The 21,387-nt window shown below is 38.2% G+C and overlaps 1 protein-coding gene across 1 annotated transcript; it reads right to left on the reverse strand.

Annotated features, from left to right (window-relative positions):
* Positions 1-2,034: 2,034 nt before the first annotated feature.
* On the reverse strand, positions 2,035-21,202 carry NSUN2 (NOP2/Sun RNA methyltransferase 2; the record flags this gene model as incomplete). The annotated part of the gene is made up of 19 exons (XM_080339941.1): positions 21,002-21,202; positions 20,767-20,924; positions 20,546-20,650; positions 20,330-20,435; positions 19,621-19,692; positions 16,936-17,020; positions 15,921-16,113; positions 15,441-15,515; positions 14,188-14,318; positions 11,522-11,595; positions 8,598-8,728; positions 7,892-7,988; positions 6,629-6,804; positions 6,178-6,270; positions 5,648-5,783; positions 4,302-4,382; positions 3,937-4,075; positions 3,065-3,104; positions 2,035-2,437 (listed from the first exon to the last, which is right to left on the reverse strand). Exons 1-19 carry the CDS (start codon positions 21,083-21,085, stop codon positions 2,035-2,037), a joined length of 2,379 nt encoding a protein of 792 aa, XP_080196067.1. The 5' UTR covers positions 21,086-21,202.
* Positions 21,203-21,387: the final 185 nt, after the last annotated feature.

The following is a 21,387-nucleotide window of genomic DNA, read 5'->3' on the forward strand; positions in this document are numbered from 1 at the left end:
AAGAATTAAAAATTGTACTTTGCATACACCTCCATTCAAAAGAAAATTCTGCTGTGCTGCTCTTCAGCCTGAAGAGCTGCTAAAAAATAACCCGTGCAATCACAGCTCCTGATCCAAAGAACACACTCAAACCTTAGCAAAATACAAGGGCAAGAACTGATTTTTTTTATTAACCTATTTTACAGACTCTCAAGAGGAAAATGAGTCCTGTCAATGGTTCTTCACTGCATGAGACTTGCATCTTATCAGAGGACATGGCATTATTTCACTTTTACATCTCTCCCTCAAGAATACTCCCTTCGATGAAGTAGTTCAAGGGCAGGCATCAGAAAGTCTGTTGTAGCAAGTACAGCAAAGGGATCCAAGCCACATTAGGAATTCATCAGTAAAAGTACACATGGTAAAGTTTGACATGCAACAGAAATATTTGCATCACCATGGTTCCTAGTGAAGGACACCTTGTACCACCAGTCACTTTCATGGAATCATAGAATGGTTTGGGTTGGAAGGGACCTTCAAAGGTCATCTAGTCCAAACCTCCTGCAATAAGCAGGGACATCTGCAACTAGATCAGGTTGCTCAGAGCCCTGTCCAGCCTGGCCTGGAATGTCTCCAGGGATGGGGCATCTACCACCTCTCAGGGCAACCTGGGCCAGTGTTTCACCACCCTCATTGTAAAAAATTTCTTCCTCATGTCTAGCTTGAATCTCCCCTCCTTTAGTTTAAAACCATTACCCATTGTCCGGTCATAACAGGCCCTGCTAAAAAGTCTGTCCCCATCTTTCTTACAGGCCCTTTTTAAGCACTGAAAGGCAGCAATAAGGTCTCCCTGGAGACCTTCTCTTCTCCAGGCTGAACCTGCCCTTGCCCTGCTCCCAGCCCTGCTCCTCACCCCCATGAGGAGCAGGACATGTGAACCAGAAACCAGCACCCACCTTGCAGGCACCACCTCATCCAGCAGGCCCAAGACTGAGGGGCCCAGGTGAGGCGAGGGAAGAGAACCACCAAGGTCCCTGGGCCCCGGTACCAGCCCAGCTGCCCTCCAGGGAACAGCAGGGCAGCTGGGGGCAGGCCCAGGGCCCGGGTGGGGGTTACACATCGCTGTCAGCTCAACTACGTACAAGTACATACAGTAATGCTGAAACCAAGTCACAAAGGATGGAATTTATAAGTTTCTGAGGTAGCCAACTGGTTTTGTTTGTTTGTTTTTGAAGTTAGATTAAGGAAATTACCCTTTTGGATCTCAATAACCTCTTTTAAACATCTACTATACAACAATATATACCACCACACTTTCTTTTTAACTGTTATTTCAGCTATAAACAAGTATCTTGCAAAAATCAGAGATGACTCCCACTTGAAAGAATGACAGAGAAACAGATGACCACAGCAGGTTAACAGGCACATTTCAAGACAGGAGTTTGAGGCATGCTCAGCTTACCTCAAGATCTAGTTAATGACTATGCCTGTCAAGCAATTAACTACCCTGAAGAAGAACCTCAGACAGTCTCCGGCAAAATGCATTCTGCATTTTTGTTTCCAGGATGCTGTGCATGGTTTCATTTTAAACAAATGTTAACCATGTTGTTAGTTAGATATCCTAGAGGTGCATTTGTACGCATACTCACACCAACTTGGTGGTAGGTGGGTAAGCAATATTAAGAGAAAAAATACTTTCCTAAAACTTCTGTCCTTGGAATGATAACCTGTATTTTTTTTCTTCTGAAGGAATTCTTGACTAGCTACACAGGCAGTTCATTTGTATATACCATTACTCCATTTCAAATATGGGCTTTACTGGTGCATGGTCCATTGCCAGCAACAGACACACAAACCTACCAGTAATACAGAGCTTAAAAAGGTAAAAAAGAAGACACACTTGAAATCTCTTTATAGTTTTCATTTTAAAAATAAAATAGGTGAAACTTTAGAAAAGGAACATCTCATTCCAAACAAAATTTTAGAATATACTTGCATGCTAAAAGCAGAAGTCTGGATGTCAGCCTCAGGGAAGCTGACAAGTAATAAAGAAACTTAATCTTTCACATTATTCGCATCCGTGTCTTTGCTTTCCTGGTTTACATGACTGTTGGCATTTTTACTAGATTGATCTAAGTCCTCAGTTTTATTTTCTACTTCCATAGCACTGCTTTCCACAGGACTGTGAGAAGATTCTTCACCTATTTCTGCTTCCATTTTTGTGACTAAATCATGTTCTTTATCTTCCACATCCATTCCTTCCTCTGTTTGTGCCAGCCTATTTTGAACTTCTGTCATTTTACTTTCCAATTCCTCCTCTTTCCTCTTCGCTTTAAACACTTCAACTCCCATCATCCTCAGGTAATGGAGTCTCTCATTCTTGGGCACAAAGGCACGGAGTGATGTCTTTCCTTGCCAACCACACAGCACTATAGGACACTGAAGATCATCAGGTTTTCTACAAACAAACAGTTACATTCAGTCAACGTTGAGAAAGTTAATCTTCAAAACTTAATTTTATGGCCAAACTCTGATAAATAAGTGCACAATCTGTAATAGTGAAAGCATTTTATAACTATTTGTATAAGTGGTGTGTACACTGGTCTTAACTTCAAAATCTAAACAGGTACCTGCTTGTCTACAAGCAAACAAAAAAAAAATAAAGCTCAATGCAACAAGCAAAATAATTTTCTGGCTCTGGTTTCAAAACTAATATGAGCAACAGCAAGATGAAATTTTACATTTAAAAAGTTCTCAAGAGCTTCTGATACTGCTTTGTCAACAAAAATGAACAATGAAAAGGTTTAACTTTTTGTATTCCAAATGCTGGACTTCACAAACAAATCAATCGCATGCAGAGATACTGTGGACCTCTGGCAGAACTACTAGCTTTCCTTTATAAAGCTAAATCCAATTTTTTAAAGCATACACAGGCAATATAGCTTCTTTCTCTGTTATACTCCTGGTACCCTGTCAGGCTTCACTGTTGACCTCACGGCACCTCTATGCCTCCACTTCTGTTTTTGCTGACTGAAAATAAATTATTGTCCAAGTTTTAAAAATGCAAAAATGCATAAATACTTACTCAGGATCTGGGTCGTACTTCAGAACTATACTTCCCATCGCTACAAGGAAGGGGGGCAGGGGGAACAAAACCAAAACAGATGTGTTACTTGGTACATTAAAATTACTGTAATTTGAAAACTTTCAAGAAAACTGGTTTTTAGACAGCCACACAGCATGAGCTGGTTAACAGTTGCTAATATCAGTACAGTAAACTCTAGACAATACCAGGGTGGTTTTTTTTTCCCCTCAAAGTATTTATGTAGCTACCAAACCAAATGCCAACCCTGCCCCCTCTCAAACTCCAAACAAACAAATTAAAATTAAAATCCATTAAATGGATTAATTTATTCAGTGAATCTAGAAAAGAACTTTTACTTAAGTAAAATGAACAAAGAGTATCTTGCCATTTTTCTTATCAAACACTGAAGTACAGGGACTAGCAATAACTTGAAAATAAAGCAACATAAACCAAACCACTGAAAATGAGTTTTCCATTTCTTCAAGCATGCAATATAGAGGAAATAAAAATTTAATATGAGTGGACATTGTTGCCCATATTTAAGAAAATCAAATCAGAATCACTATATTTGATACAGATGACAAACAGTTTCCGCTGGAACATTAAGAGGTGTGAAGATCAGTAATGTACATAAAATCACAGCACTGCTTCACAGCTGTCCTAAGTTTGGCAACTCTTCTATTGTCTGGAGTTCATGAACTATAAAGCTGTGATCAGAAAGGACTACAGTTTCTAGTAGCAGAGTGGGTTTCAGTAATGCTTAATTGCCTAATTAACAATTTTAGCAAACACAGTTTATGTGACAGGATTTTCATCATCTTCTGTGTATGGTATAATAATCATTATGTCATAGCACAAATCAGAAGGCTTACCCATGTCTTTGACTTTCTTTTGCGTTTCACTGCTAAATTTACTTAAGAATGGATTTTCCTGGGTTAGCAGAATTTTAACATCTTCCATGCAGACATTTATAATCCTTGCATGAATGAATGGGTACAGAGTATAAATTCCCTGTTTAATAAATAAAATAATTATTTCAAAAGACAATCTCTGCTTTCTGAAGTAAAAATATTAAAAGCAGTATATCCTCTAGCTAATATCAGAAAATAATTTTCACATTTTAAACATTAATTAAAATACAAATTGTCCTTAATCTGACAAAGTTAATGCCAGTTGTACTATAGGCTCTAGAGGAAACCAAAGTATCTCCTTTGAAAATACAATACTATGTAGTTACCTCTTGTGCTAATCTGAATGCACATCCAAATTGTTCACCATCACTGTTGCGAGACCAGACTTTTATCCCTGTGTTAATAACCTGCAAACAGCAAAGCCAATAAGCCTCATTAAGGGGTATAAATTCCAAATTACCACTCTGAACTTTGTTTTTACTCAACTCTTCGACTAAAAGGAGGAAGAAAGGATAATTCTGTGGTAATGTTCGCTCATTTGCAATGGACACTGAATTAAATTCATGTGAAAATTCATTCAAGAGAAAAAGGAATCACTGCTATCAAAACATAGTTCTCTCTCAACATAAATGCCTTTTACTCATTTCCATGTTGAAAACTGAACACCATGACGAAGTGGCAAATGAGGGCAATGAACTATTAAGATCTAATTTTAATTTTAGTTCAAGCAAGAATTTTCTGAGTGATTCTGGGAAAGTTAAACAAGGACAGGATTTTAAAAACACACAAGTGCTTAGTATTAGGACACTATATCCTTTGTAGTGCTCAAAGTCTCACTGCCTAATATAATGCATGACTTTATTAAAAATTTGTCAATTATGTAGCCATTTCCTCCATGTGGGATGAAAGAATAATTATTTATCCATTTCAAAATCTGTTGCAAAGATGTAATAAATATCCTTGGAAATTTTCAATATTTGAGTGGACAAGGCCCCAAACTGTATCCGATCCAGCTTTGAAGTTAGCTCTGCTTGGGGAAGGAAGAAGCTGCACTAGATGACCTCACTCTGACTTAAATTATTCAACAACTTTTAAGGCATGTTCCATGAAGAGTCATATTAAAAACAAACAAACAAACAAACTGTAATTCACAAAAAATTACTTCTTATTCCATTATCATTCAGCTTAACTTCTCAAAATGTTCAGTTTTTGAAATTACTTTGAAATAACGTCCCCATGTAACACATCCAGCTAATAATTTAGCTGAAATTATCAGTTATTTTTGGTAGGCTTTTGAAGTTCTTATTACTTTTATAATTAAAGGGCTCATAATACGACAGTGTTAATGTACACTTGTGAAGGTACCTGAAGACCACATAACAATGCTGGTACACACAAAGCAGTTACCTGTTCCCATCCTCTACTTTTAAGTTCCCTTGCACCTGCCAAAAAGCATACCGATTTTAATCCTGGAGACTTATCTACCTCTCAGAGACAACTCTTCATGTTAACAGAGGAGGGATAGAGAGGAAAACATTCATTCAGACTAAAAGAAAAGGCCCATCAGAGGGCTCACCCTCTATACAAACAATAAGCTCAGCAACAAAGTTCAAGGAGACATCCACTGATGCTCATGATCTCCACTGTGAAAACCTGAAGAAATGAACCATACCTTCATCTTCTCACTGTTGTTCAGAAGCACATTCCTTAGCTCCTTAGAAACCATGTACAGCTGTCTCTTCTTTCCTTCTTGAGTTCGAGTTAGTAAATTCATCTTGGGAAATGAGGGGTCCAATGCATAGAATTTCCTGTGGCCACAATACTTGTTTTGATTAACTGAACAATGAAATTACACACTCAAAATGCATGAGTTAGACCTCAAGCTATCTGTGCAAACACTTAACATTTTAGCTCCAGAAAAATAAGATTAGACTTTCTAAGATATATGACATCAGAAAGGACAAGCTGTCATAGACACTAAGATACACTCGAAAATTTCCAGTGCAAACCATAGTTGGCTATTTCATTTAAAAGAGTTTAAGTGTTGAGGAGAGGGGAACCTGGTAAAAAGGTAGGGAAAAAGTTTTATGTATTACCAGCTAGACACATCTTTTGTGACTGAACTACTAATATTCCCAAACTAGTAGTATTCCTAAACTACGAGGAATCTTACTGCAGAAACAGAAACATATTTTTTCTTACTGGATAGGAAGGAACAACGGATCATCTTCGGGGAGAAACACAAAAGGGTCTTCTTTAAAACCAAACAACTTCATTTTTTTAGATGGTGGTGGTCTAAAAAGCAAATAGCATTGTGTTGTCAATTGCAGTAAAAGTACTTTGTTTTAAATCAGTATATTCAGTTCAATTAGTCAACACTTGCCTTATGGTAACAATAGCATGCCAAACAGAATACTGACATTTTCCTGTGCTTCACTAAGGCAACACTACAGAAACCAGAAAAACAAGTAAACTGAAGTTTCTGAGGGAGTAATTGTGAAAACAGTAAGGACCTTCCAAAGGTCAGCTTCTGAAAGTAAATTCATTAGTTCTTCTTGATCAACTTCTAAATGAGTCCAACAACAAAAGACCTATAGAATACTCAGCAATTACAAAGCTGTTACAGGACAAATACTTAGACATGGTCTCTTACCCACATACTCCTTCCTTTTTGCTTTGCTCAGTGTCTGAATTCTGCAATTCTTGCGTTTTCTTAGACTCTTCATTTTCAGCAAGTGTTGGTTCTTCAGTAACACATTCAGAACCGTTATTTGAATTAGCTGCTGTCACTTCAGTATCTTCTGTTCTTTGTTGTAATTTCTGATGAATCTGTTTCAAATTACAGTATTCTCAATAAAGCAAAAGCAGCATCTAACTTGTAACAAAAAAAAATCTGTGTTCTCTCTTAGCATCTGCTTAACTCATATCAATTTGTTTGTAAGAGCTCAAACATCCATTTAGGGAGCTAAACTGATTACTAAGTCAAGATAGCATTATAAGTTGCATTCACCTCTAGTACTGATCCAGACGATTTCTCACCAACTGTCCAAGAAAGCTGTTTCTATACCATTTAGAAAAAAATGCTTGAGCACTCACAGAAAAGACTATTTTAAGTCAGTATTTGCTGCTTTCCTCCTAGCACTCAAAAGTGACACACACGAGTGCTACAAATAACTTAGAAGAGCACAAACGATTTGGATGACGCTTGTTTCTGAATGCTTTTTCCATACTGCCACATAAATTTCACTCATTAGGTGTTCTAATGAAGTAAATCACATAAATAGAAGCAGCTAAAAGGGATTCACACAAGAAGTTTCTCTTAAAGATATGAGCAATCTAAGAGATCAAATAAGTCATTTCAACTTAAAATCCTGTTGACAGGATTTTAAAGACAATTGACAACAAATGGATTAAAGTCAGATGGCTGAAGCTGCTGCTGCTCCTAACAGTTTTACATCCATTCCCCTGCTGCTGATCTGCCAGACTAATCTGCTAGTGAATCACTCCCAAGCAACCAGCCACAGAGTAAGATAAACCAAAATCAGAATTAGCTTACGATACAGCAAAAAAAAAGCCTTCAGCAGAGGGACCACACACAACTGAAGGAAGTGGCAGCTTTAGCTGCCCAATCTAATCTGCTGCTGTAATTCTTTTAAAGCCTCAATTTTAGTTTCAGGTTTTATCTTGCTATTTTACTATGATTTCAAAATCCCTCCCTCCTTATTTTTTCTATTTTAAAAGGAGATTTTTTTCAAGTTCTTAAGGGATTTGGGAATTATTTTAAACTGACACATTGAACTATAACTGAAGGGTAGATATGACACAGTTATAGTATGTTTTCTATTATGCAAGCTTTAAAAAAACTCAATAAATGTTATTAAAAGTTAACATTTCAGCTCTTCTTAAAAGAAGTTACCTTAGGCTGGCGTTTATTCCATGGCATTGGAGATTTTTTGATTAACACAGCTACGAAGAAACCTCCTGTGTTCTGATGATGTGGCAAAATCCTAAGACTAGGAAGGAGTGGGATTAAAAAAAAAAGTTGCAGTGTATTCATCAGCAGCATTCAGGCCTTCAAAAAGTACTAGAAGTGTCACATTTATATTTACTCTCAGGGTAAACTAAGTATTACTAGTAGGATTCACAGATTTAATTTATCAAGCTAGAAACAGGATCTAAAATGGAGCATTCTGGCAAAATAACTTGCATCATTGCAATGCATTCATTTCACCATTCACATCTGTGCTTTAATGACTCATTTCTAAACACTGTTTTTAGAATATCTATGGAAAGTCTTTCATAGAAAATAAGCCACACTGTTAAAATGTGTTTTACATACTTTTCCAGTAATTATGGATATGTATCTCTATTGGATGCAAAGAATTTCACCTGTTTTTTGAGTAATTATTCCTTGTGAACATTTTTCAATAATTTCTCTCAGTTCGCTGGAATTTAAATATTGTGTACTGCTATTACATATGAAGCAATCAAAATATACTCAGACCTATACAAGCACAAGTCTATACTGCAACACATTCCTAATCTGACCTCATTATAATTTGCCCACCACCATAGAAGGTAACCATCAAAACCCCATAAAAATCTACTCTGGGAAAACTTACCAACGCTCTAGATTCATTGCCTTTAGCTTCTCTTCGTCTTTTACTGGAAACATAGTGGGACGTATTTGTGTTTGTCTGTTTGAAGGCACATCTCCCCACTCTTCAAACCACTGCCCATCTTTCAGCATTACCTTCAAAGGAGTAAATATAAATACTGTGAAGAATATGTGTCACCATTTTACAGGTTTTAATTAGAACCATAGAATCATTTCAGTTGGTAGAGAACCTCAAGATCATCGAGTCCAACTATTAAAATACTTTCAAACCAAGTACTTTCAAAACAAAAACGTATTAAAATACTTTCAAGCCAAGGTTCAGATGGCAAAAAGAGAAGTTATTTTGTGCTATGGTAAATTAAAGTTCTTTAAAGTGTATTGTTCCTTTGTGCATTGTACGTATGCACTTAAGAGCAGGAGATTCTTTCCAGCTGTACCCCTTTGCTCCACTTCATATGCTTCAGGAAGTGTGCAGTTAAGTAAAGACTGGTGCAGAATCAACTACAGTGATCTGTTAACCTTCCAGAACACCAACATTTAAAGGAAGGACAGTGGTGATTAGTAAGATTACTAAGCCATCAGATTTAGGACACATTACTTCTTTTTGTCCATGAGACTGGCTGTGGGACATTCTGCTATAGGCAGCTGCCAAGCAGTATACAAAGGAAAAGGGCTATTGCAGTGTAGCAGTAGAAACTAGAAATGAGGAACTCCATAACACGGGAAAGATCCAAGAGTGCAACACAACAGCTCGGTAAGCACAGAGTCCCATGAGACAGGCATATATAGGTCACAGAAATGTTTTCAAGGAAAGTTACTGAAGAATCATGTCCCCATGAATTTTCTAGTGTCTGCATCTTTATCTAGTACTCAGAACACATCTATAAATCCACTCTTAAGATACTGTGTGGACATAACATCTCATTCTGTCTAAGGGTCAAAGCTTTTGACAGATGCTTAGGATACAAGCAGGAGGTTGGAGCCACAGCTCTTGTAACAAAGCATTTGGAATGCTCTTTAAGCAAGAGTACCAAAGTAGAAAAAAACCCACCATCACAAAAAAACACCAAACCAACCAAAAAACCAAAACCAAACCAACCAAAAAAACCCAAAAAACCAAAAAAAACCAACAAAAAAATGAAGCCAAACAGAAAATTTGACTTCAGAAGTCTAGATGCCTCATATACTGGAGACTAGGGCTAGAATAAAGGTAACATTCAGGAATGTGTGGGGCAAATGCATAAAATTCATATCTGAAATGAAGGCCTGTTTTTGTTGCTAAGACAACAAAATAGAGAAGTCACAGTGATGGTGACTTCAGGACTGGCAAGCATAATAAAATGTTTTCATATGTCTCACTGTGATTGTCTTGAAGGTTTAATTAATTATTCTAGTGGAAACTGAAATGCAAGATTTATCTAGATTACAATTTCAATAATGATGTTAGAATACAGATTTCAGTGTCATGAAGTCTGGCATTTCTCAGCCACTGATCAGATCACACCTAAAATATTATACTTTTCCATGTCCCTGAAATAGAAATGACTGTACTTCCAGAATTAGTATTTTAAGTCCAATATGCTACATTTCATATTGCTAGATACAGACAAGATACACTGATATTCTGAACTGCTCTTCTTTGGAAGCTATGAGTTGAGCTTGACAGAAACAAACAATGAGACTGTTAAATAACTGGAAGTACAAACAAGTCTAGAACTATTTTTGATGTACTAGAATAAATGCATAACAGCCCTGCTCTGTTCAGTTTTGGTTTACCAGTCTAACCACACAATGTAACTGCTGGAATGGCAAAGCATCAAAGAACATGCTGAAGTCTTCTCTACTGCACATTTTGCCATTGTTATTAGTGTAGAATGAAGACTACAAGTGTTGTAACATATCTGAAGTTTAAAGGGCCTCTTCCTTCAAGATTCTGAAGCAACTCATTTGAGTTCACTCATCACCTGGCTTAAGGAGAGAGTTCTGAATGTTATTTCCAAGCATCTGAGTGTCCCTTGAAAAAAACCTTGTTTTTATTTTGCTGTTTCCAGAGATTTACAGTCAACTGGTGCTCAGGAATATTCAATGTAACCCCTAAGTCACAGAACTCCCATTGGACAGACATTTCACCAGGAAACAAAAGACTACACCGAGTAAAAACAGCACCAAAGGAAGCAAATACATTTAATGATGAGCTAGACCACAAGGCCTGAACAAAATACAGTAGCAGCAAATAAAAGCTGAAGAAAGTCTTGCAAACTTTCAACAGATGTTATTAGGCACATGCTCATAACTAAAATTTAATCAGTGTTTCTTTCTCTACTACCAGGACAGCCTTCTACTCTTTCTGATTATACTTAGGAAGATAAAGAAGCTTTCATGTTTTTTGCCCCTCCCTAGCAGTCTATTTCCAGAATTGAAATCACATAAGGCTTGGAACAGAATACAGGATTCTATTGATATTCTAGGATTACTCACACAACTGCAGATTTTATAGCTTACTTCCAGAAAGGGTTCAACAGCTTTTACTTCCAAATGATTCAAATGGATCAGCTAAAGAACAGTAAAATCTAACACTCACAGACTGTAAAGACAGAGAAGGGATAACTTAAAAAGCGGCTGAAATTATGTTGCCATCTACAGGCCACATGCTGCACGCAATATAAAATGGAATTATATTAAGGCAGTAGAGGAGATAGAGCAAAGAAATGTAGAGAAAAAAGAGGAGAGCAGATGAGGAGACAAGAACTTAGCATCAGAAAGATTTTTAATGCTGTCCCCTACAATGCAATATTGTCTAAAAGTCTAAACAGAAAATCACTACCATTACTTCAGCTCTGTCTAATGTTTTGCAATTTTACTTCAAAACTTCCATAATTTAACACTCTACCATAGACAAAGAACTTCACAGGAACATCAGATAAGTACCTTCCATTTTGTAATTCCTGGCATCCTCTTCAAACCTGGTAACTCAGAAGAGACATCAGCAAGTTCTAAGGCACCTGAAACCCAAGAACACAAATATTATTGAAAACAGAAATTGAGAGTCGTGCTCCTAATTAACTCTTATAAAAATAGTTTTCCCTCAAGTTTTAAGATCATTTTAAGACCATTGCGTTTTAAACCTTTCAAGGAACAAAATGTTATACAACTACTATCATGAAAGTTAACAAAAAATGTGGTAAGAACTATTCATAGTAAGTACAGAATTTTGCAACCTATAAACTAATCAAAATATAATGGCTAGATACTTTCTGCAGCAACTGCATAGAGTAATACTCTACAACCTGTATCATTAAACATCAGTGTTGGAGGCAATGCACTCAGAAGTTTTTAGTCTCACGTAGTATGTGCATTTACTATGCTGATAAAGCACTTTTCAGAAAAGTACTCTTTGGGGATGACTAAGCCTTTAAAATGCTCGATATATTCTGATTTTATGGTGTTACAAACTTAACATATTTCAATGCGAGAGGAAAAAGAATTTATTATTTTTTAATGGAACGGAAAATTCCAAACTCTTTAACGGAAGGTAAGAACTATCAAACTAACAGGATAAAAAGCTATGTGCCTAAAATATGTCAGATTACTACAAAAACATCAACAGAGTATAACTTAATTTACTGGATAAAAACTTTACGATGCCCCAAGTCCAGAAAGAACAATACAAAAACCTTACTGTTTAAATAAGTTATTTCTCTACAGAAAAATCACCTTAAAATTTCTTTTTTATTGTGATTCTGGTTACCTAGTTTCTTAACAATTAGGTAGGCTTTTCCTCATGTTGTACACAATTTATCAACCTGTTCTACAAGACTAACCTTTTACTCTTACAGTGACAGTTTAAGCAAGTCTTTTAAATAAATGAAAAAGTGACACATGAATTCATAGACGAAAATGACATTTCCAATCTGATTAAACTTGATGTTTGCATCCTTCCTTCGAATATTCCTGCCTACCTACAGCATGACTTCAACTGATGGCTCAAAACTACATCAGACTCATCGGCCATTAAATGGTCTGTCAGAAATACAATTCTCAGCAGAGAAACATGGTACAAAAATGCATTTTCTTTACTCCTTCAGCCCCAAGGGGATAGCAATGTCTGATCTGCCCCACAAGTAGCAGTATAACACAGTGCCAGGAACTTAAGACTGAAGAACCAACAAACTTCCTGGATTGACCTAGCAAATCCTTGAGATCCAATACCCCTTGCAGACCACTACCTCACCCTTCTTGAGCTGCACCATGTTCAAGCCCCAAGGATAACATTCACTCACTGAGACACATTAGAGCCTCCCAGTAAGCCTCAGAATATCTCCACTGGGCAGAAACAAGATCCACATGCCACAGCCACTCAAGACCCTTGCTTCCAAGTACTGAATTTGCCCTAGATGCTGCCATTATTGGCTTCCATCAACATCCCTACTGCTTCATGCTCCTATCCAAACTAGTCCTTACTGCTTTCCAATCTTGTCATCGCTAAACTTAACTGGATTACTACAGCCTTCAGTAAGCCAAGCATACGATAATTTACCAGAAGCATGTCTATGCTGTTCTTTCACTTAGTCTGCCAAAGAAACCACCTCTAAATAAAAACGTCCTTTGAGTGGAAACTAAATAGTCAGTTCCTAATTATCTGCAGGCACCACAGCTAAACTGCTGTTTCTGAGACAATGAAATTTCCTGCATAATTTGAGGTCAGAATAGTGACTGGCACAAAGAAAACACTGCACAAAACAGGCTATTCTACTTCCAGAACCAGCTCAGCTCCAGCTGTTTCTGCTCTGTACAAGGCTCAACAAAGTCAGTCGAACTTTTCATGCAAAATGCAATTAGATGTCTCCAAACTTCAGGCTTCTGACACAGAAAAAACAGTGTCCATCAGCTCAAGACCAGAAATTTGGGCTACTAAACCCTGCCATCAGAAACTGATTCAGTGCAATTTCCCAGCTCATCTCAATGTTTCCACCTCGTTACTTCAGATGATGAAGACTTGACAAAAACTTAAGCAAGGTTTCATGTGCAAGGCAAAAGTGTAAAAAACCTCAGGACCCTGAAGACATTAAAATTCCCAGCATGTAAAAATGTGGGTCAAAGGATGATAAAGGTATCAGTGACTCCCACCTACTGGTGCACAGTAACATTCCTCTAACTGCTTACGCGCACTCTGGGCTTTTCACTACATTTTTCACTTTTCTTTACAGCAGTAATGTCCCATGCCATGTTTTCCAAAGGAAATATGACATGGACTCCAATGAGTGGAATGGCTTAGCAGTAGCCAGATAACATAGCCTGAACTCATTAATCTGTAGAAGTCTTTTGCATAATATTAACATGACTTCTTCAGGTTTTATATCTGCACCTGATTTACATCTATTTAAGAAGACTGCTCATATGAACACCAATTAAATACTACTGGTACCAAAAATTGCTGAAGTTTTGCATACTAGGAGCACATTATCTAGTCTAAGCTTATTAAAGTACTATTACTAGTACTATTATTACTAGTACTATTAATACTATCACACGTACATCCTTTATTGGGCTGAGAAAAAAAGATGTACCCACTCTGCCCAAACTCGCATTCTCACCTTGACTCTTTTCTAGCAGAGATGCAATCACAGCTTCATTTTCAATAGGATTCAACGAACATGTAGAATATACCATTCTTCCGCCTTCTGCCAGCTGTTCAACACCACGGGTTGCAATTCTTAACTGCAATCTAACAGAACACTCTTGGTCTATCATTCAGGAACCAGAAAGATTTGCCATCACATTTCTTACAGGTGAAGCTATATTGCAGACACGTAACTCTCCATGGACTAAGCCAGCACATACCAAATTCCACAGCTGTCACCAGTACACAAACTGAAGTCAAACTAAGTCAACTTAGTGCAGTCTATACTGCAGACACACAATTACACCTATTAAAACAACAATTAGGTCAAACATTAACACCACTGCTTGATAACTTTTAACATAACTTTCTGTATTTTGTTATTTCTAGTGCCTCATCAAGTTTATTTTAAAGTACTCAACACTAGAAAAATAACACCCTAGATATCTGAGTCTTCTCAGAAATCTGGAGTTAAAATGAGGAGCAATCTGACTGTTACAAATATTACGAACAACAGGTCTTAGCTAGCATTTGACTTCTAACAAAAGTATCATTCAGCTGAATCACCAGCTTATATCCTACCTGCATACTTAAAACTAAAATGAAACCTGTAATTATGAATTAACTATCAAGCAGTAACAAGTCACCATAACTCAGATGAGTCACAGTAACTGACCACATTCCCAGCTTGTTACAATTGCACAGTAAAATGTTCTAAGCTTTTTCATCTATGTTTAAATTACTGCTTATTACCATGTACCTGCACTAGGCTAAGTACTCATTCACCATCAGTTAGCATAAATCAGTCTCAGGTATCTGAAACCATTTATGTATGATCTTCTAATATTCTAAAGACATTAAAACATTACTAATACATTTTAGAAGCTACTGTTTTTTCAACAGTTTTTTACCTGCCTAAACACTAAGAATTCCAATCAAATTATTTGTTCTCTGTTTTTGTTAGCTACCTTGTCTAAATTAATTCAATGAATATTAATGTCAGATATTCATAAGAATGCAAACAATTTTGATTCACACACTCCACTTCTCACATCTGAAATATTACACTTTCTCTGAATAGCACATAAGATCTTGACTTGACAGAAAAGCAACTCTTAGTCTCTGCTTTGTCATATATTAACATGCAAACGCACGCAGATGTTAAAGATAGGGTAAACGGAGGAGAGAGAAATGAAAGAAGTGCAGATGTGTAACAAGCATTTTTACCCATGGAGCTGCAAACTGTTTTGTGTTGTCCACTTCTTCCACACGTCGATGTTTTTCCTCATGGTTCCATCTCCGCTGTAACAGGTTGAACGGATTCGTATTATTTGTGGGTAAAATTAATGTCATAACAAAGTCATTTTATAGCAGAAAAAAATTAACAGTCCCTCTCCCATGTTACCTAGTTTTCCTATGCTGTACTGTTTGTTTCTACATGATCTTTGTATTTCAATATTTTGAGTCAGAGCTCAAAATTTGTAGCCCTTCAACTGGCCAAATTTAAGTACCACTTGTAATGAAAAAAAGTTCACCTTGATTTGATGTCCTCTCACCTATGACAGTTTAAAGCATTCACCTGTTTGGGAAGTTAACATAAACTATATCTCATTAAGCAACACAAAAAGTGTAACTCAGTAATACAAAAATTTTAGCACTGCACTTAGTCCAATAAAATCTGCATATTGAAGATTACATGCAAGATACCTGCAGGGGACATCACATAAAATCCTGTCGTAGAAGAGGACCTCTTTTCTTCCATCAACATCTATTTGTAGATTAGGAATGCTGGAGGCATCATGGTTTACCACCATGATGCATGGACTGTTTAATCTCTTAGCCTGATGAACCAGCAAATAGCAGCGCTTGTTGTCAACATCATTAGCAATTACAAAACCCTCTGTGAACATAAAATAGTGGGAAGATGCTTTACTGTCCAACAGCTGAATAATTTTATATTGTTTATTGCCTTATCTTTAAAGCTGTGTAAATCTTTCACTGGAGACTTTTACTTAAAAGACTGCTTATGGAATAGAGGACTCCTTACTGAACATAAAATAACATACAAGTATATTGAGGTTTAACTGATGTGTCAAATATGGTCTCAAGAGTTCTAGCTTCCATGCAGCAGAAATAAGACACAAACAAGGGCCCCTGAACTTTTTCGCTCTCAAAGTTAAACCCTTGTAACAGAGAAAACCTCCACTGCCTCCAAAGAATCTCTGTACATCAGATTTTCAGTGAACACAGAAAGAAACCACTCCCCCAACTTCACAATTTCTATGGGCAGTATTTTCTGTGAGCATCCGACTGAAAATAAAGATTCTGAAGCTTTAAAAAAAAAAAAAAAAAGATAACTATCATGACCATTTTAAGGCTAAAGCAGCTTAATCCAGTGTTTGCAGGATACCACTAAAACACGAGGGCTCATAGGCCACCATCTACTAAATAAACCTGATTTATATATAAAATTTAACCTCTGACCACACCTACTGTAGTCTGAACTGTGAAGATATATGTCTGAGCCATCTTTCTCCTTCAAGGCAAGGAAGCCTACAAGTTCCAAGGAAGCAGTGCAGTACTTTCCATCTAAGTCAACTACTTGGGGTATTCAATATGTAGTTAAATGCAGTTACTTATCTGTGATATTAAAAGTAATCTTCTTCAAGAAAAAGCAGAAATTCAAAGTCACAAAAGTTTTTGGTAATTTTTCCAGACTTACTGGGAAAAGGAACATTCATGTCTGCATGCAACATTTCAATGAGCTGTGCAGTCTTAGATCCAGGTGCAGCACACATATCTAGAATCTACAAACACCAGAAAGTTAAAAAAATGTTCTACCTTGTATTTTTTAAGTACTTGAGAAATTGACTATGTGTTATTGTCTAAATACTTTTGCATTCAATTGTAGAATTATGATTGTTCTGAATACCAGTTTGCAAAAACACAAAGTACAGTTCCATTCTTTGCATTATGGAATGCAGCTTTATCTCTGAGGGTCTAAAATATAACAAGGACTTTGGTTTGTAGGGAAGAAATACGGTAGCTGGAAAAAAAAATAAAAGAGAAATCTGACTACACATACAGGATATGATCCTTTAATCGGCTCACAAGCAACTCCAACTGAAGTTAACTAGAGCTTTACAAATACAAACAAACATTAAGGGCAAAGGTACATCCAAGAGGAAGCTGAACTTTTATTTAACTATCAACAAATTAATCAGAGACTATCTGCCATGGTTGATCATGTAGATTTCATAAAAATGAACTGCTACCCCTCCTCACTCATTTCCATCTTATTGCAAAAAATCAGGGCAGTATAAGCTGCCTGCTTCTGGATCCTGGAAGAAGTTTTTGGGAAATATTCAAACTGTCATTGGGTAGCAGAACAGAACTGCATAGGCACCAACATCTGATTTCTAGCATATTTCTCCCTCCTGCTTCATCACAAACTTGGCCCCTGATCAAGTCATTCATAGAATCACTTTCACAGCAAATCATTTGACAGCTAACACTGTTAAGAAAGGAAGCCTAGAGTCTTTCCTCTTTCAGAAACATATGACTCCCATCTATCTTCTGGACCTTGGGCTCCAGTAAAAGTTAGCTAAAATCATGCAACAGGATAAAAGATGGGGACAGATCTGCTCAGATCCTAATGCAAGCCCCTGGCATGAACAAGACTAAACTGCAAGACAAGACCACAGAGAAACCCAAAGAGCATTTACGGACAGTTCCAGAGAGCGCGTGGTAAGTGCTGCCATGCAGCAGTGTTAACACATCATGAGACATACTCAGTAAGAGAGCATCATATCTGCTGTTCAAAACAACAGTTATGATGCTACTGGCTTCTATTTACTTTTGTAGACAATGCAGAAGATAATGAAAAATAAGCAAGCCTAAACATGCTCTAAAATTGGTCCAGCAAATTGATGGTGAGGGAAAACCGAATCATGAAAAAGAGATTAAAAATGAACACAACTACAGAGAGGTTTGACAGTCATCAAGCTGATCCTTGTGCAAGATAGAAATCAGCATGTAGGACATGCTGCTTAAGCGTTAAAAGTAACCTGTGATTCTGGGCATAACAAGCAGCTCAGAAACTAAGGCACTAAGAACCATAAAAGGTCCCAAACAACAAGAGCATCATAAGCAGCTATTTCCTGTCTTGTCACAAGAGAAGATAAAGAACCTATTCTGAGTCTGATTTATGAGGAAAATTGTCAAATGCTACAGGCACTTCTGGAAAGCGCTTGCTGAAATACAGTCACCAAAGTTAAAAATTCAATACAAAACCCAAATACTGCTACCTTTGTATATACAATATAAATAAGGTGTGTGCAAAAACATTCTCACAATTTGTGTTTTACATCAAGTTGAACACATTCGGTACCTGTTCAGCTCCAGACAAAACTCAAAATGCACCCATGACACATTAGGACTGAAGATATCACTCAATTCATTATTTATTTAAGAGAGATGATAAGACCTTTCCTCACAAAACACAGCCATCAGCCCTGTGTTATACAGGACTGGGGTAAGAAGATGAGAAAATAAACTGAAAAGTTATGTATACTAAGTAATGTTAATAAAGAAACAGTATGTATGAACGGGTCTCTGAAACACATATGTCAGTTTATATGTTTATATATGTTAAGTTTGAAAACTTAAAATTTTAAGACATGGTGTAAAAATTTTAAGAAGTACACAACACGGTTGCTTGAGATAGCAAGGCATATCTCCTTAATTTACCAGTTTAAGAGAATAAGGCCACTGACAGATTCATTCTGCAAACAAATACAGCATATAAAAACATCACTAAGGTTAGAACTGGGAGTTTACTATCAGATATCCCCACTCCTACAATCTGCCATTAGAAAATACCATGGGCATTTCTTTGACAACTCAGCTAAAGTTAACCATCTATGCTCTTTAGGCACCATCAACAGCACACGCCAAATTACCCAAATTAATTTAACCAACAGATTTACAGAGCAGAAGTATGCAACTTCTTCAAAAGGCATAGAAGGGTGAAAACTACCTGGCAAAGAACTGTTTAAAAAAAGGCAGGAAGTTAAAACCAGTCATTTTACTTCAAAAGGAGGTTGAAACAAGAATACATAACTTAGATCCAGCTAAATACATTTACACTTTGAAAGTAAGATAATGCAACTACTTTAAAACAAAGTGATTTTTATGAGTATTACATCTAGCTGAAAAAGCACATGTTGCACTGACTGTATTAATGAGCTGAACACTAGTTGATTGTGGTTGTTTACATGCAGAAAACATAAACCACATCAACCCAAGCCAGAATTCTGTATCAGCATTGATACTGCTGTTGTAATTTGTAGTTTATATCAAACTGTTCTTTAGGGAAAAACTCTACTACACAGTATATTTCAGTTACCTTATGATGAGGGTTAACATCAAGCAGCAGAGGTGGGATCATACTAACAGCTTCCTGACGACTGATATTTCCCTTGAAAAGAGGAAAAGAAAACCAAACTAAACGAACTCCTTTTTATTCTACAAAAGAATGCATTTCTTTTGTGATACTTTTTAAACCTCTATATAGTACAATAATAAAGAAATCAACACCACACTATTATAAACTCAGGTTTAAATTCGGTTAGCATTTAACAACTGAAACCACAGTATTTCACCCAGTTGAAATTTCTGATAATTTCATATTTACTTTAATGGGATTAGTTCTGTGGGTGTAGTTTCTGCTTAAAAGAGATGAGAAACTGGATTCAATCAGGTGAGAAACATCTCTCACTAAAGGTAAGTCTTGGTATGTATACATGTGCACTTCTTAGCAGACTCAAACAACTGTTTTCCAACAGCAACTAATTATTTCACAGGGACTCATTTTCCCATTCCCAAAAAAAAAGGCAATTAGTTCAGCAGAAATATTTCTAACTGCAGTTCTGTGCCAGAATCACGGGATGAATCACTGTTAACAGTGATGTAAAATCCAGATTCTTCTGAGTTAACCAACTTCTGAAAGAAAAGGTATAGTCTCAATTTCTCATAATGCACTTAAATAAAACACTGCTTAGGATATGAAATTAAATATATATATATATATATCTCAAGATCTACCCAAAACTTACACATTCTGTCTCGCTAACCAGAAACTGATGAAACTTTTCCAGCTGTGGCGACTTGCGTAAGATTTTTCTACTCAAGTTAGTATGCCACGCCAGCTCTTCCGGATACCTGGTGAAAAACAGGCGGAAAAAAGGCCAGAAGCAAAAGAGAGAAAACAACTTGTCAGGCTCAAGACTGGGAATAGGCAAGGCTCCTCATTTCACTCCCAGCTCACTTACCAGCTCAGCGCCTGCGGCATTTCGACTTTCTGGCCGTCTACCTCCAGGTCCTGCAGCTCTTTAAAGTACTTTTCCTTCAAGCAGTGGAGAATCTCTTTGGCGTGACTGCAGACGGGACAGGGAGAAACCCGCGCAGGATGACCGGGTGTTTCAGCCCTTGGGTGCCCGGTACCGGGGGAGCGGGCAGCGCCGAGTCCCCCCGCCCGCCCCGCCGTCCCTACCTGCGGTATCCGGTGATGCGCAGCGTGGCGGGCAGCGGCTCCCTCAGCGCCGCCATGAAGGAGTCCCACTCGCCGCGGGGCACGATGCCCAGTTCCCGGTAGTACCGCTCGAACAGCTCGTTCTCCTTCACGATCTCTGGGTAGCCGCCGGCCCAGCCCTGAAACACGCCGCCACCCGTCAAGTCCGGCGGCCCGGCCACTTCCCCGCCCCGCCCTGGCCCGGCCCGGCTCTCACCGCTTGTTCCCCGCCGCCCCCGTCCCGCTCCGGCCGCTGCTGCTGCTGCTGCTGCCGCCTGCGGTCTCGCGCCCGGCGGCCCATGGCGGCCAGGCTCCGCCCGAGCCTCAGCGCGCGCCCCGCCACCGGTGCTGCCGCTCCCGGCCCGCGGGCAGCGCGGGGCCCAACCGCCGCGGCACCGCGTGCTCCCGCCGCCGCGCGCCTGCGCCAGCCCTCCCCCTCGAGCTCTCTTCCGGGGGGGGCGGCACATGGCGCCACTACCGCCCACCGCACAGGCAGAACTTCCGTTGCCAAGCGCTGCTCACGCCCGAGACGGCCCCACCAACCGGCGGGCGGGGAGGGGGCGGTGCAGGAACGTCCCCGGCGTCGATTGGTTTGCTGCGGCG

Source organism: Nesoenas mayeri (assembly GCF_963082525.1).
Source record: "Nesoenas mayeri genome assembly, chromosome: 2".
Classification (NCBI taxonomy): domain Eukaryota; kingdom Metazoa; phylum Chordata; class Aves; order Columbiformes; family Columbidae; genus Nesoenas; species Nesoenas mayeri.